The following is a 17,799-nucleotide window of genomic DNA, read 5'->3' on the forward strand; positions in this document are numbered from 1 at the left end:
CTGATATTCCACCATTCTTCTGCAAAACAGAAACAAAATTAAGAGCTTAGTCACTATTTTTTTTAATGCCTGGTACTGTTGAGGTTTCAATACCATATTTCTCTTGTAACTTTTTCTTAGATTCACCTTCTTTTAACTTGTTAACAATGTCTACTTTATCACTCAATGAAAGAACTACTATTTTGCACTTGGCAGACATTTTCACCCCAACAAGGAGCAACTTTGAATAAAAGAAATACACATACGTTTTTTAGTGAAATACAAAGTATGCTACACACTCAATAAGGCTAATGTTGCAGATGATGGTTCTGTGGTGAGATCTATCCTATGCTACAAAGTGACCCAAGCATGTCAGGATATATTTTATATTTGTATTTTTTATAAAGAAAATTTGATCCAGATAATTGAACTTACAAATAACTGATGTTCACATAATCAACATTGTACAGTACATAGTATCTAGTACGTTGTGCTCTCTCTGAAACATGCAAACTCTTGAACCAGGATGTTGAAGAGATGTCATGAGAAATTATTTGCACTGCCTGAGAATAGTGACAAAGTCCCTTTCCTTCACTCTTACCTGAATTTACCAGAACTTTCAGACAAACTGAAAATATAACAGCATTTGATGATATTTTTAACAGCATCACTTCTGTATTCAAACTGCTCATGTTCCTTAGCAAGCTTCCAGTTAAGGGGGATTTCTGATTAATTTTCACAATAACAGCTTATAGGAACTGTCTACAATCCAGTCAAAAGCTTAGCAAGTCTTTATTACAAATTTTCTGAAGCCCTCTTTAAATCATTAAGGACCTTCTTTGTAACAAATCCAGTATCAATTTTGGAAGGTACCTTTAAAATCTTTTTGTATGTAAAATCCAGGCTGGCAACAGGTTGCAGTCCTGTTTCATTTTCTAGTTATTCTGAAGTGACAAATCAATGACCACTGCAATCTGAAGCCATGAAAGGTAACACTGGTTTATCATCTTTGAATTTTTGAGAAATGAAGTGATAAGAACTAACATTTTCACAAATACTGTTATATGAGTTCAGTTTTGGTGGTCTTTTCTGCATATCCATATATGTTTTAAAATCAAGAGGCAGGGACAAGTACTCTTCTACAACACTGATGTTCTTTAGCCATCAGTACTTATAAAATTTTGATAAAAGGTATAAGCATCAAGTCACAACTTTGAAGTGGTCAACTCTTGTTGGAGAATCTTTGAAAAATTAGCAAACATCTGATAAAGTTTCTTCAAATTTCCAGTCAGCTGCTTATACCTAACTTTAAAAACATAAATCGTGTTTTAGCCACAAAATCCAACTTGCGACATAATTTACTGAATTGAGTTCATTAGCTTCCATTCATAATATTTCATGTAAATTTTCAATTAATATTGGGTACATCCATAGATATCTGCAACAATTTTTTTAGAAGTAAGGCCTGTGGCATCAGAAAACAGATTGTGAAATAAACCAGAGATAGCAGCATGTCTTAAGAAGTCTGGTTTGAGTTATTTGTGTGGATAAATGTTTCACTTCCAAAGCAAGCATGAATGTAACACTGTTTTATACTGATAAACTTGCTCAACCTCTCATCAAGTAGCAGAATATACACATAATAGTTCCAGGTTTGTTGCTTCAGTGAAGTGTGGAATATAGAATAAACCCATGTACAGCTAAGTATGTTTTCTCTTCCCCAAATGAAAACTGAAAATTTCACTGAGAAGGAACATACTCTGGAAAGTTATCTTTTAATTTGAATTAACCATAACAGTCAATAGTTCTCAAAGTCAATAAAACTTCTAATCTTAAAACATTATTAAAAGAAACAAATGAATGGTTTATAACTTGTTTTCCTAAGGTGTAAATCTATTTGTAACAATTCCTAGCTTTTTGATGTGAAAACCAGTTTGTTTCAAAACTATACTGACCTTGCATTTTGTAAATTTAGAGAAGGAGTGGGGTCAAAATAAAACTTGAACTTACAACACAAATATTCATTTAATTATTTTATATTCCTATTTCAACATTATAGTTAATACTCAAAGGTAATGAATTATTATGCAATGCTATTAATTTTTAAACTTGGTAAAATTTAATATATATCAAGATTTATAGTCAGATTAATTTTATTAAGTACAGTTATTTATTCATTAATTGAGAATTCTAATTTTTATCATAATATACATGTGTTAGTATGTATCATTATAATTTTCCTATTATTGTTTCAATATCAGGATTCATAAAAGTTTATAGATGACATGCATAAGTAATCATCCCAAGTGATGGGAAGAGTTTAAGTTAATCTATCAATTTAAATTATTTCATGGAAGTTAAACAAGTTAATCGTGTTGTACTCAGAACCAAAGTTCTCAGCTACTTATAACCACCCACTATGAAAAGTAATTATCGAGCATTTCAGTTATGCTATGAGCTGCTTAACAGTAACACATGCTAAATCTACAATTTTTATTCTTTAAAGTTATGTCACATTTTGAAATGTAAATGATAGTATGATCAATTCTTAATGCTTTAGTGTAAAATAACCTGCTTGTAAAATATTACTTTATTTATTTTTACATTACTCATAACTGTTCTCCCTTTATTTCAAAAGTAAATGTTGGGCTATGCCTACTTGTGCAGCTTCTTAAACAAAGTGTGGGAAGTGACTACTGTAAACTGTAGACAAACAAATGTATGGACAGACACTATGGTTCACAATTTATACAAGATTCTTGCTATAAACAAAAAGATCTAATTCTAGCATGAATAAAATTGCCTTTAGATTAATGTCATCATGATGGCCCATATTTGGTTTAGAAGTGCTGAATTTCCAATACATTGTTGTGCCTTGCATTATTTTGGAAAATTTTCATTAATCATGGGTCTTATTGTAAACACAGGCAATCATGTTTACACAATAACATTGTATGTGTGCCACTCAAATGTTAGTGCACAAAAATCTGTTTTTGTAATTTATAAAGTTGATGGTATATTTTTTACATTTCATACATTTATAGATGATTATAGTTAAACTTTAGATCTAATGAAATATTAAATAAAAATATATTGGTATGATTAATAACATTGCTTCAACCAGCATTGGATACAGATTTATTGATTTCTTCCCATAACTGGCATAAGCATACAGAAGTATATCAAGACATAGCATTAGCACAAATTAGTACTAGAGCTAAAAATATTTATACACACTTGCACATTAAGAAAAAAAAAAGAAAACAGTCTAATTCTTTCAATCTTAAAACAAATGCATAGTAAACCACACACATATCTGTGAGGAGTAACATAAATTTTATATTTTAATATTTTTTTAACATCATATTCACCCAGAAGTACAAAATGTTTGAAACTTATTTCTTATGATATAAGTTATGTTTAGATGCACAAATTTGTTTGGTTTGAATTTTGCACAAAGCTATATCAGGGCTACCTACACTAGCTGTCCCTAATTTACCACGTGTGTGTAATATATATATATATAAAAGCCATGGAACTTGAAATGCTCTTTTTATTCACCTAGCCCCATTTTCTGTGGTCTCTTAACTCCCTCTTACAATTTCATCTCACATAACTTTTGTACAGAAATGCAAGTGTTAACAAACATGATCACTCCAATGAAACATACATATTTGAAGAACAAGAATGAAACCACAATTAGTGATAATTTATAAGATTCATGTGATGAAATTAGTAAAATTGAAGAATGCAACATTTGCAGTTATTAATAAGACACTCATATTAACTTTGAAAGTGGCTTGTAAATTTTGCATGAAGAAAGTGATTCTTATATTAAGGTTTGATGATGATTGGACTTTAAGAAGTGAAAAGAGAGTTATGTTTGAGTTGTGTAGAAATAGCGTCATGCAGATTTCTATTCAAAATGACGAAAGTGTTTTTCAACAACATGATTTGTCTGAACTGCTTCAAGACATACTATGCAAAGGTAAATTATTTTATAAGTCATGTGAAACAAAAATCATATATCATGATTAAATAAAATAGATAACTTTTACTCCAAAACTATTACTAAAGAGAAAAAAGAAAATGTACCCACTGTAAAAGTGGATTTCTGTCCAAAAAATTACCAACGTAAAACTTTGACATTTAAACTCAATTTCCACACTTTGTTCTTGTTAATGCAGGGCAATTAACTAAATTAGTTAATAACCTTAATTAATGCTACTTAAAACTGTTAATTTATAAAAATTGTGTGACTGATTATTATTGTTTCCAATTATTCCATGTACCCAAATAATCAAAACACTAACATTTTGAGTTCTCATAATTACTTTTGATTAAATCATTTTTAACTAATTTAACTGTTTATATATTGGGATATCACTGAATTTCATGACCAATTTTCAGTTTAATTCAAATTTTCATTAAACAACTTTATTATCAATATACACAAACTTGACCAGAACAGAAACACAAATTATACATATAGTTAAAAGCAAGAATGTAAAATTCAAAACTCCTACCACTGAAACATGTCAAGATACTTATAAATTTCTCAAACATATTGGAGAAACCCATTTCATATTATCATGGCTTTCTTAGCAATTATCTAATTACAGATACTTACAGTTATGACAGAAAGTGTTTGTACCCCTGCGTCCAAAGAAGTTTTTTACTCATAACTTAAAAAGTATCACGAGTAGGCTAATAGATGTATATATAAATATTATACTGACAAACATCTCCATAAATTTTTATGTAAATTAAATGACAAATAAACTGTTTATAAACAAATAACCAAAAATAGGAGGAGCAGAAGGTGTTCGTACATTTCAGAACATGTGAAAAAATTGATATTCCCATAAAAATTTTGTTTAGTTTGGCGAATAAACTACGTTATACCATTCCAAAACTAGACACTGGGCTCATAATTATTGGAATTTAGCCAGCAAAAAATTTACTTCCAGCAATTTAGCGTCATCTCCATCATTATCTGCTTGGTAATCATGGCAAACAGAAAACAACTGTCCAATGATTTAAAAAAACAAATTATTATAACATACAAGTCTCATGTGTCTCTTTCTGGTATTGCTACACAACTTAATGTGCCAAAATCTACTGTTCAAAGAATAATTACCAAGTTTAAGCTTACAGAATCAATTGCAAACCTCCCTCGTTCCAGACGCCCCACCAAAATTCCAGAGAGAACCAAGAGGAAGGTTCTCAGAGAAGTTAGTAGAAACCTTTGTTTAACACGTAATGACATACAGAAACTGGTAAAGGAAACTGGGGTTGAAGTAGGAACCTCTACAGTTATGAACATGTTAAGCTCTTCTGGGTTCAAAGCATGCCGTCCTCGTAAAACTCCATATTTAAAGCCTGTTCATTTAGAAGCACGATTGAGGTATGCAAGAAAGCATGTAGATAAACCCTTTTCCTATTGTAAGAGTTTTCTTTGGTCTGACGAGACTAAAACCGAGCTTTTCAGCCACAATGATGTTTGCTATATTTTCCATAAGAAGGAGGAACGAAATCTTCTAAAGAACGTCGTCCCTGCAGTTAAACACAGAGGTGGCTCAATCATGCTATGGGGTTCCTTCAGCTCTTCTGATGTAGGCAGCCTTTACTGCATCAATGCAATCATGAAAAAAGAAGAGTACATTGATATATTGGGCACTTTCATCAAGAATGATGCTCGGAACTTGCAGCTTGGGTGTCGTTGGATCTTCCACCACGACAATGACCCTAAGCACACATTTAAATATGTGTAATCCTGGTTGCAGAGGAACCATATAAGCATTCTGGAGTGGCTATAGCAGTTACCTGATCTCAACCCAACTGAAAACATTTGACATGAGTTTAAGACCAATGTTCATCAGCATCATCAGAAAAACTTGCAAGAGTTGGAGGCCTTCTGTAAAGATGAATGGAAGACAATACCAGTCGAGTACTGTCAAATGATCATGGAGGGCTATCAAGAGAAACTGCGTCATGTAATTCACCTGAAAGGCTACAGAACTGACTATTAAAGTAGACACACGAACACTTTCTGCCCTTCCTATGTTTAGTTATTTATTTATAAATAGTTTATTTGTCGTTCAATTTACATAAAAATTTATGGAAACATGTGTTAATATAATATTTATATTATACTATACTTTCATTATCCTAATCATGATAGATTTTAAGTTATGAGAAAAAACTACTCACGACGCAGGGGTACTAACACTTTCTCTCGTAACTGTATATGATGGACATGTTTATTAACTTTTGTTCTTACTTCTTTTGTCTGTGATCATTAATTGTTCAACTCTTACATTTAAGATTTTTTATAACCAATTTATAGCTTAGTTAGAAAGCCATTAAAATCACAATAGTTTTTGTGTTCTAAGGTATATATTTAAATGCTACATGAATAACTGTTTTTAAAACCAAATGTGTAAATTTCACTGAGATTTACAGGCAGTTACAGTGCAAAAATTATATGGTGTTTAATGAAGTTGACAGGAAGCAGCTAATGACCTCTTGACAGAATTCTCTGAGACAATTACAGACAATAAAACCATAAAATTCAAAGAAAGCAGATGTGAAAAAGGTTAAAAGTTGGAACTCTAAAGAAATTCTTGCAATAACTTATTGCTTTTTTATGCACAGTAACAGATCTGAAGTACAGCAACAAAACCTTAAAATTAAAAGAAAACCATTGTGAAAACATTCAAGTTATTAAGAAAATTACTTTGGGTATTTCTGATCAATAATAGAGTCAGTAATTATGATATTATTCATTTTTTTTGTATTTTTCAAATTTTTATTTCACTTCACATTGATGTATTTGCTACAGTTAGTGTAAGGGCAAAGAAAATAAAATATAAAATCCTTCTCTACCCCTTCGAAAAAGAAGTTTTCATTTAGAATGTCCTAGAAGTTAATTCGTGATACCACCTTTATTAAGATGTATTTTTGCTGTTGCACAACATTTAGACCAGAGATGTCAAAGCAGAACCAGCTTTCTTCCATTTGAAGAATGCTCTATGTGGCTTTGAGCACAACCATCTCATTCAGTTCTCATGCTCTGACAGGATTTTGCCCTTCATTGATGCACTGGGCAGTGATAAAGACAGGATAATTTAATATCTCTGAAACTGTTTAAAACAACAGACAAACTGAGAGCATGAAGGTATAAAAACAGATGGTGAAACATTAAGAAATCTATGTTTGCAGATGGTATAGTTCTTGTCAAAAATTCAACAAAAAAGATGAAAACCCTATTGAACAGTTTGAATGCCAGTAGTGAAAAAGTAGGATTAAAAATTGATAAGAGGGAAAAAACCAGATATATGACCAACTATCATAACACAGATACCATCAAAATTGAGAATGAAGAAATAGTGTCAAAGTTCAACTATCTAGGACAAATGCTCAAATTGGAAAATACAACAAGGGAAGAAATTATTGTAGGAACAAAGGTAACACAGAAAACGATCTGGAATCTATAAAGAAATTTTAGAGAATCAAGATATCCCATTACTTTGAAAAAAAAATGTATGGCAGTCAAACATGGGCACTACTAACAAAAAAAGACACCACACAAAGAATTATGGAAACAAAATAATTAATGTAACACTACAAGACAGATGGATAAATGACAGAATAAGTAAAATAAAATAAAATAATAGATGCAGAAAGGATGATTCTAAAACTAAATGAAAATGGGCTGGGTATGTAGCAACGTATTCCAATAGTAGGTGTACATTAAGAACAATGAAATTGCAACCTTAGATAGGGAAAGGATCTGAGGGAAGGCAAAAAAGAAGATGGAGGGATAATATGGTGGCATAAACAGGAATCAGAAATATGTGGTATGCTAAGAACAGGAAATACTGGACTGGTCTGATGAGAGCTACATCTCATTAGAGATAACTGCAGCTTACATACATAAATGTTAATCAGAAGAAAGCTTTGGAAAGACTGATAAAAAATAATTTGCAAAGTAATTTAACCAAGTTTAGAATTTTATCGGATAGTCAATACAAAGTCACTAAAGGAAACATTGCCTTACAAATATTTTTACATACTTTGAAAATGTTACTGGAAATGTAGATGAGGGTCAGGGTGTAGATTTGGTGTACCTGGATTTTTAAAAAGAATTTGATAAAGTGCCTATAAAGAGCTTGTAAAGAAACTCATCTCTATAGATGAGGGGAGTAAGTTAATTAACTGAATAGAAGAGTAGCTTGATGTAAAAAAGCAGAGAATTGTTATAAATATAGCTAAGTCAAACAGGATTAATGTTGTAAGTGGTGTACCTTAGAGTTCAGTCCAAGGACTATTGTTCTTTTTTGTTTATATTAATGACATACATGAAAGAATGGTTAATAAACTACTTAAATTTGCTGATGATATCAAAGTCTTGGGTGTTGTTGGCTGTGAAGAGGATGATGCTGCTTTACAAAAGAATTTAGATAATGAGCTGGGAAAGCAAATGGTAGATTAAGTTTTAATTGAAAGTAAGATACTGCATTTGAGTTATTATAATTTGAATTATAATTTGGATGAGAATAACCCTAAAATGAAAAAGATGGACCTTGGTGTAATGGCCCTTAAGCCATACAAGCAGTGTGCTGTTGCTAGTGGTAGGGCAACAAGGAATTTAGGTTGTATCTACAGAAATGTTGAATATAAGTTTAAAGAGGTTATAATTTCATTGTATATGTCACCAGTAATGCCACATTTAGAGTATTATGTTCAGAATTAAGCTCCTTACCTTATGAAAGACATTGAATTGTTAGAAAAGGTTCTGAGGAGGGTTACTAAAATTGTACCTGGGATGGAAGGGTTCTAACATAAGAGGAGAGTTTAAGATCCTTAAAATTGTTTTCTCTTCAAAAAAAAAAAAGAGAGAGAGATTAAAGGGGATCTGACTGAAATGTTAAGATTGTAAAAGGAATTGATAATGTTGAAGTATCAACAATTTTCATACTTAACAGTGAGAATTATAAAACTAGGGGAGATAAATATAGATTTAGGCAAAGTTGAAGCCATTTTCAGTTAAGACAATTTTATTTTTCAAATGGGATGGTTGGCCTATGGAATAGATTGTCCTCAGATGTTGTTGAGGCAGTAAATTTGAGTGAGCTTAAAAGAAAGCTCAATAAACATATGAATGATAAGGGCTGGCTTTAATTTATTTATTTTATAGTTTTAGTTTGGCTTTAGAAGGTGGGACAGCTGAAATTGACCAACAGATCCCTTACCGTCCCTAAACATTAGGTCATGAAATACAAAAACTGTAAGATGGCAATAATTATTTTGCTCTCACCGTTAAAATCACCTTGCATTCAGACTCGCTCAGTAAAGACTTTAGTAAAGAATATTCAATATTGAACTTCTCCGTGTACTATAGACTTGTAATGTGTACAAAAAGTTAGCAAATTTCATGAAGATCCATATATTAAATTTAATGAACATTACTATGTAAATATTAACAGATAAGAGGAAGGTCAATCTGATCCATTCAATGAACAGAGGGCTAAAATAATGAGAAATACATTTTTTGTTTGTTTTGTTTTTACTCAAACATTATAAAATATGTATAGAAGACATTTAGTTTTGTATCAGTCTTACAACTGCTACTACTCTTGTTTTGCACACAAATACAACTTACAGGTGTAAAGAAAAATACTAACATAAGTAAAGAGCTTTTGTTTTGTATATTACTATAGCTAAACCTGAAGCTCAATTAACCTTATTTCCCAAAGTAATTTTTATGTATTTTTTTTATAATAATGGTCAGATATTATTTAAAATAAATAAGATACTGTAATTTTCTTTACTTAATTTTCTAATAGTAACTATTTTAAACTTATTTTGATATCACCTGCACTTAAGACTGGTGTAATGAAACAATTTTTCTGCTTGAACTCTTGTATTTTATATTATTCTGCGAACATTTTTATGTGATACATGTGATATTAAGGGTGTAATTGTACAATTTTAATATAGCCCTTAAATGTCTAACCTACAATATTTCATTATGTTCAAGCCATAATTCAATCACTAATAACACTCTAGAATTATGGTTCACAGAAAGTACTGCTCTGACAGCCTTTTGCATAGACAATCTTCTGTTTCATACCAGACTTAGTGTGACAGTATGGTTGATGTCGTATCCCTTTGAGAAAAACCAGTTCATGTAGGTTTCCCTAGAGTAATGACATGAGTGCAATTTGTTTCACATACTGTGATTAAATGGTGCAAAATTTTTAAATGTTTTTATAATCCACTTCATATAATGTGAATCCAGTAGCAGGGATGTAAATTTCACTTCAGTTTATAACTACTGCCACTACGTAGTTTTGTGTCATATTAATACAATTTTGTGCTGCAGGATTAGTTGACTGCTCTGAATGTTAGAGAGCAGTTAATGTTATCACTTATTATTTTTTGAGACTGACTCAATCCCAGTAACTAATACCAGCTCTTAGAGGAGAAACAGAGCAGGAGAGTGTGAAAGGAGGAAAGTATTATTGAAAATACATTTTCATTTTAATAAAATATTACCATCCAAAACATACTTAAGATCTGCTGACACTTATAGCTAGACTCCCACTCTGAGAAGATAGAAGGGCAGAAGAGAACATTATCCATACAGAAAATATTTGCATAGATTATGGGTGTGCAAATACAAGATTGGCATCCTAGTGGGGGAACTGCACTATATCCACAAGTATGCTCTTCACCTGGAACTTAATTTATGTACTATGGGAAGAATTTTACATGATTTGTTATCACTACTGGTCAGATCCTAATCAGAGAGCAAACATTCCACTACTCTGGGTTAGAATTATAGTATCATAATCCCTATATTCCATGTTGGTGGGCATGGCAGTTGGACAGCAATATGCAAACATATGCTCACACATACACACATACATATGAATGAATCTCAACTTGTAGCCATAGAGTGATGTATCATGAACTACCAGAATTATAGTGAGAATGTAAGCAAGCAGATAGGGTCTGAAAAGGATCACTCCAGGCTCAAAATGATGGGATATTGAGTGCTTTACTCAACTTAAGGAAACAAAATTCATCCTGTCTAGAATTATGAACTTTCATTTTCACATCCTGAATGAGTGGGCAAGATAAATTCCACTTGCCCCAGAATGTGGAACAGGCTGTGCCTATCAAAAGACCATGAATAGACCATTCTGTTTTCAGAATGATGAGGAGACAATGGACCTTCTTCCATGAACAATGTACTGAGCCAACACTGATTAAAAATATGGACCACGCACAATCCAGCTGGACAGCTGAGCATCAAGTTTGAACTAACATCACAAGTAGGCTCCCACAAAGGCTGGTGCCTCAACTACCTACATCTTGGAAAAAAACATCCAAGGACCCATGTAGAAGGGTTCCAACTTCACACTCTTCTCTAAGAGAGGAGGAATTCACTCTAACACTTTGAAGGAAAAAAAACAACCTTTTCATTTTCCTAGTGGCTAGAAACCATGTGTGATAAGGACTTCCATGTTCCACTAGTAGAATCTGGAGGGTAGTGTAAATCAGAGAATCCTGAGAAACAGTGCAATAGATGAGCCAAGTTCCCTAAATTTGTAGAAGTAAAACCAACCCCAATTTATTCAATCCAATGATTGGCTGGATCTCCTGATACTCTACTCATAACAGTCCATGAGTGGCATGCCAGTCCAACATAATATAGTTATACCATCCAGTCAGCTTCTAGGTGGTCTTATGGAAAACCTCCTTTCTACAGAGCCTGTTGCAATCAAAATAAAGTATATTGAATTTGTGTTTGCCAGTGTGGATCTAATTCAATAAACGTACACCTGCCTGAGCAACACTCGCTATAGAATGGGATCTTGTAAAAATGATGTAAGGGACCATGAATGGTAGCAATAAAAATACTCACCTATTTGTATAATCTAGCAGAAATGGTTAAGAAAACTACAGGAGGTAGACAAAAACCTGAGATGAAGAGACTGCCAGATCATGCAAATAATGTGAGATAAAACTATTTTAGGAGGTTCACATACCAGTCCACTTAATGTCATTCAATTGGCAATTCAACCAGGTTACTAAGGTCATAGTCATGTGAGAAAATAATGAAATTTATTAGACATGAATTTCATAAGATTTCTTGCCTTCTAAGAGAGCCCAGAATAAAAAGTTATTAGCTAGAAACTCTAAAGGTATTAGTGTAGGCAACAAAACCTTCAAAACCCTCACTAAACATGACAATGAATGAAATCTGATCACTCATAAAAGTGATCAGATGAACTGGTGAAAAGGATTTATTCCCTTCCCTGTCAGACAGTATCTTCAGTAAAAAGGCATTGTCTCAGGATGTAGGTAGAATGGGGGTAAAGTGGGCTATGGACAAACAATGCAAACCACACTGACCTTTGATGGCTGTAGGCCAAAAGCAATTAATAATAAACCTTCAAGTAAAGATGATACATGACATATGAGAGTTAAATCACAAAGAGGTGTTGAATGAAAGGTATGTTATGTAACCTTAATATCAAAGTGAGGTAATTCAAACTGTTAGTTGTGTCAAAAGACCCACAGCAACTTGAAAGATCTGGAGAGTATTAGAAACTAGAAGAATATATTGTCATGAGTTTTGAACAATAGCTGATAAGGTCACCTTATATAGGTTGACTGTAAAAGATGCCAAAGGGTCATGTTAAAATCAAATTATGGTTGAAATTTCTGATTGAAGTGATTCAACTTCCTCTCAATACACCTTTACCAATGCGTGTCATTTCCATTGATAAATGTCCACCTCAGAACTGAGCAACGGCTATGACAAGTGCAGAGCAACCTTTAGAAACTAAACCTTGATGCAATGCAAAAAGAATGCATAAACTTGAACTTCAGGATAACCAGTTGTACCATGTCAGATCATAGTTGCTTCCATATATATGGCCTAAGAAAAAGTAGAAAAGCTCAACATTTCAGAAAGTACCATGGAAGCAGAAACAAGAATGTAGATGCTAATCTTGTTCTATTAACAGGACCCACCAAAAGGTTGGAACAAAGTACAGTTTGTACCTTGTGTTATAATCCTGTCTAATCATGGTGAAATGCATCTTTCTTTTCCCAAAGACTAAAGGGTAGCTACTAGATACCAATTAGCCAGTAGTTGGGTGTTCCAACGAGAGGCCAATCCACCAATCAATGTTGCAAAAAAGAGAGCCAGTCCAACATATCTTGCAATACACCACTGATTAAGTTGTTAGAATATGTTGGGGTTGAGACAACTGATGTGCTACTGCAATCACCAGATGTGGAAGATGGAAAGGTAGTAGGATGGTGTGATAAGAATGGTCCCAAGAAAGGTAGTCCACAATTTAAAAACAAGGAGCTCATGACCAAGTGCCTTCTTGATGGTAAACACAAGACACCACCACAGAATTGTCACAGTGCCTGATGATTTTCCTATTAATAATCCCAAACCATGAAAACCTGCCTTTTGCCACTAATGCATAGACCTTAAAATTCCTGGCTGTTGGTATATGTACCACATTCCTGAAGTGATGCATTCATAAAGATATAAAACTCTGTACAAGGTGGTGGCAGAAAGAACCACATCTTAATAGTGTCCAGACTTAACCCCTCAAGATAAAAGGATGATCCTGACTAAGGGAAAGACAATGTATTAATATTTACCATACCTTGATTGCATAAAGACAATTAAAAGAATCTCTTATGCTCTTGTCCCAAAAGCATGAGGTATTCAAGTATTACCCACATTCATGGAAGAAAATGAACCATCTGTACAGCAAGAGAAGAAAAAGCAAGTAATAGTTGGTCTTTCTGTTCCAATAACATGGAGGCAGATGGGAGTCAGCTGAGCCTGACTGATAGACATGATGAGAGAAAAACACATATTGATGACACACTGAATTGGAGAAAGAACAGATGCCTCAGCTCTCAAAATGAATCCTGCCTTGTTTCTGAAAGGGTTATTACAGGGTGTAATGTTCTCACAATTGATGAGATAGTGCTAGTAGTAATCAGTTGTTTACTGGAATGGTGTGTGACAATGCTATGGAATAAGGTGAGAAAACTTGTATGATTCACCAAAACCCATGTGAAGCTGATGTTAATCCAAAGGTCAAAACCTTGAAATGCACTACCTCATCCTTGTGCACAAAAAAATGGTGATAGTAGTGGGACACTACCACTATGAATATCTGCAGATAGGACCCAACTATGATGCACTTGGACATTCACAACCCAAGTAACAAATGTCAACTCAGATTGATGAATTATTAACATGGGAACCTTTGGGAAATTAGGTATTGATATAGATAAGAAAGAATGATGGCTGAACACCAACCTCCTGTCTTCTTAAACCCAACAACTGAAGGTAATAAATCCCCAGAAGAACTACAATGACTCTCTCTGGTAGTCCTAGAACTAAATTCCAATTCCTGAAGATTTGTGGGAGACAGAAACCTTATAGAATATGTGAAGTGAATTACTACTCCTGACCCAAGAACTGGCAGTGCCATTGGATCTGTGATTAATTTTCCCATAAGTTTAAATATGCTCTACACTGATCCCCAACAGGCTTGAAAAGCATACAGTAATCACTGACAGCGTAGGCAGCAATCCAAGTGAGCAGCAGAACTCTTTGATGTACAAAGACTCTATTTTGGGTGCAAATCTACTGAATGACTGATGGTGGAGTTAGAACCCTCAAATAAGTGGGAAATATGACCCCCTATAGGAGCTGATGGAATTCAAGATGCAACTGACAACAATGATGAATGTTGAAGCTGACAATCAAATCAATGTACATGCTAACAATAGATGTAGCTCACCAGGGTATATATGTAGGTTCACTACAAACTTGACCTTAGAACACCTAAATCTGAAGAGCAAATGTAGTAATTAAGAGTCAGAATATGCTTCTACATGGCTGTGGTAGGATAAATTGTAGTTATGACAAGCATGTTGTATTAGGCATAGATATTCCTTCACATAACTGAGCAGTAAACCTTTCTGCATGAACCACAACGCCCATGGATAGAGAGAAAATTAATTGTTTGCTTCCAGACCTTTCAACTATCAATGTTAGACTTAAAAGCAACTGACGAAAGACCCAAAATACCACACCCTTAAAGGACTAAGTCAAGAAAATACATTAGAGGCAGCTGTCCCAAATTGGTCTTATTTTTGTTTTTTTTATTTCATTTAAAGACTATGTCAATTGGAACAACATTTAATCAGGTATCTTTGTTTTGCTAGAGCAAACACATATTCGGCTATCTGTTGTGCCCACCAAAGGGAATCAAACTATAGATTTCAAGATTTCAAGTCTGTAAACTCACCACTGTCCCACAGGGGAACTGAAAATTCAACAGAGTAAAAGAAAGTACAAGAAAAAATGAATCAAAATTCTCTCCAGAATGTCAAGGATCTCCCTCTCTTGCAACCTCAGAGCCCTCCCAGAGGAATACCACCAAACCAAATATATGCCTTCATCTCACAATAAATAAAATCACTGACAGTGTGATGTTTTAAAATTTATTTAAGAGTTTTTAATCATTGCACAAATAAAATTTGAGATTTTTGAGAATGGGAAAGTATTTTCAATCTTAACATGGTAATCACTTCCGAACTGAAATAGTAAAAAGACTACATATATTCACAGACAAACTTTTAGTAAAAATGCTTCATCTAAAAAATCTGATTTATTGTGTACAAAACACTTGTAAGGTTTACCAAAAGACTGTCAAATTCTGTGAAGATACACATATTGTATTAAAGGTTATGGTATGGAAAATAAAATGAGTACAAAGTGGCCACAAGACTGGTCAATCTGATTGACCTAGTCTTGTAGCAAGAGAGTTAAAATACCTTTAGCAACAGGAATCTTTATTATTTAGAATTATCTTACTCATCTTGGAATTTGAAAATGCTTACAGCATAAATATTAGAATGCTTTTGAAAAACTGCATAAAGAATTTATTATTTAACATTCACCACCTCGATTTCTTTGAAGCAGCATTATAGAAATCTAATGTAGAAATAAACATTTCCAACTGGACTTGTACAATTGTGCACATAATTTTTCTCTAAAAGTAATATTAAATACAAATTATAATTTACAGTCTACAATCTCAAATTACCTTTCATCTGCTTTAGCTGTCCCTTCACAACAGAGCCATGTTCCTGCTCTCCTTGAAAAAGGTTTCCAAAAAGGGATCGAACACTGATTTCCCTTGAATCTCCTGCCACTATACCTCGACATACAGGATCCAAAATGTACTCAGCTATCTTAAGAATAAATATGGATAAGAAAAGCAGTAACAAAAAATTTAATATTTTTACTCAGAGTTATTCAAAGTTAACATTTTCCTTACTTGAAAATGTATTTCAAGCAAATACTAACTTTCCCTGACAACAGTTATCTTGTGTCACTATCGGTTGTGTCAAACCTTTTAACAAAACTCCAATCCTTCATGTAGTAACATGCACTGTATTACTATATAATAAAAGCAGTATTAAAGTTAAAGGACAACATATTCTCCATGCACAATATCCTCCTTGAGTAGTTAGTGCATATAAATAGCTCATTCCTGACAAAATGGAAGTAACACACTGGAACATTTTACTCATCTCCACACATAGCTAGTATTCCACATTCACTAAGTGATACATGGACCAGTATACAAAAATAACTTAAAAAGATGAGATCCTTTCTAAGAATATAGTGACAAGAAGGAAAACTTTTGAAGTACATCAACCACTAGAGGGGGGACCTCATACATTCATCATCCGGACAGTTAATACAAAATATAAACTGAAAGAATCCTAAGTAAGCAGGGTCAAACAATAAAATTAAAATTTATCTGAAACTGTAACCTCAACCGAGATTTAAGTTATATGAGAAATAAATAGATTGAACATAGCTGATAGATAAGGAAAACAATCCTTTTTACAGAAATAACAATAAAACCATTATGTACCAGAACAGACAATTACTTCTAATGGATTAATGAACAGATCATAAGTCCTCCATATATCCAATGGACTAGATACAAGAAAAACCAAGCAAAACTATCAAGAACCAAGATTTCATACTCAATCAAGAAACCCTGGATTCTTTGTGTTTATAACAGCATCTCTAAATAATTGGTCATTTTCTCATAGCATATGTTAGCTTTAACACACAGCTATTGTACACTTGGGCCAGCAAAGGATATTGTAGTCAATGACCTTAAGTTAAATATACTGCAATATCCCTTCAAACAGAAGATATTATTCTCTATAAAGAAGAAAATATACAAATCAACTGGAACAAGGCAGCTGCAGTGGTTTTTGGACCATATGATTAAGCTAAAATTGCATAGTAAAACTATCTAAATGAAAAATTTTAAAATTTCTATATTAACTAAACACATGGAGAAAACATTATGATTCCTTTTCTCAGGTGCATGTAAAAAGCACACCCAAGAACCAGTGTAAACTACTGGAGTCAGAGAAGAAATATCACCTAAGTTATCAGGGTAAAAAATGATAAAGGTGGTTGTCACCCAATCCTTGTCAGAAACAGAAGCACCAGAAACAAAGGCAGGTTGTGGGAACAGTTAGTCAGTATTATTCAAAGACCAGGCAGACTCAGCAAAAAGTACAGAAAAGAAAATGTTGTGAGTCCTGAGTCTGTAATGAATGAAACATGTGGAGTAAAATCAACTATGTAGTAACATGGAATGCTGATAACACTGTTTCTATCACAATATCTTTGGTTAGAATTTATGAAAAATAAGACAACTT

General features: G+C 33.1%; 1 protein-coding gene across 12 annotated transcripts in view; it reads right to left on the reverse strand.

Annotated features, from left to right (window-relative positions):
* Positions 1-17,799, reverse strand: part of Ppox (protoporphyrinogen oxidase) — a 99,359-nt gene that overhangs the window by 38,911 nt on the left and 42,649 nt on the right. For all 12 annotated transcript variants that reach the window (XM_076454190.1, XM_076454183.1, XM_076454182.1 and 9 more), the window contains one exon: positions 16,152-16,299. In XM_076454190.1, the coding sequence (XP_076310305.1) occupies positions 16,152-16,299 (148 nt within the window). The remainder of the gene's footprint in view (positions 1-16,151; positions 16,300-17,799) is intronic.

This window comes from Tachypleus tridentatus, chromosome 9 (assembly GCF_004210375.1).
Source record: "Tachypleus tridentatus isolate NWPU-2018 chromosome 9, ASM421037v1, whole genome shotgun sequence".
NCBI classification, from domain to species: Eukaryota; Metazoa; Arthropoda; class Merostomata; order Xiphosura; family Limulidae; genus Tachypleus; species Tachypleus tridentatus.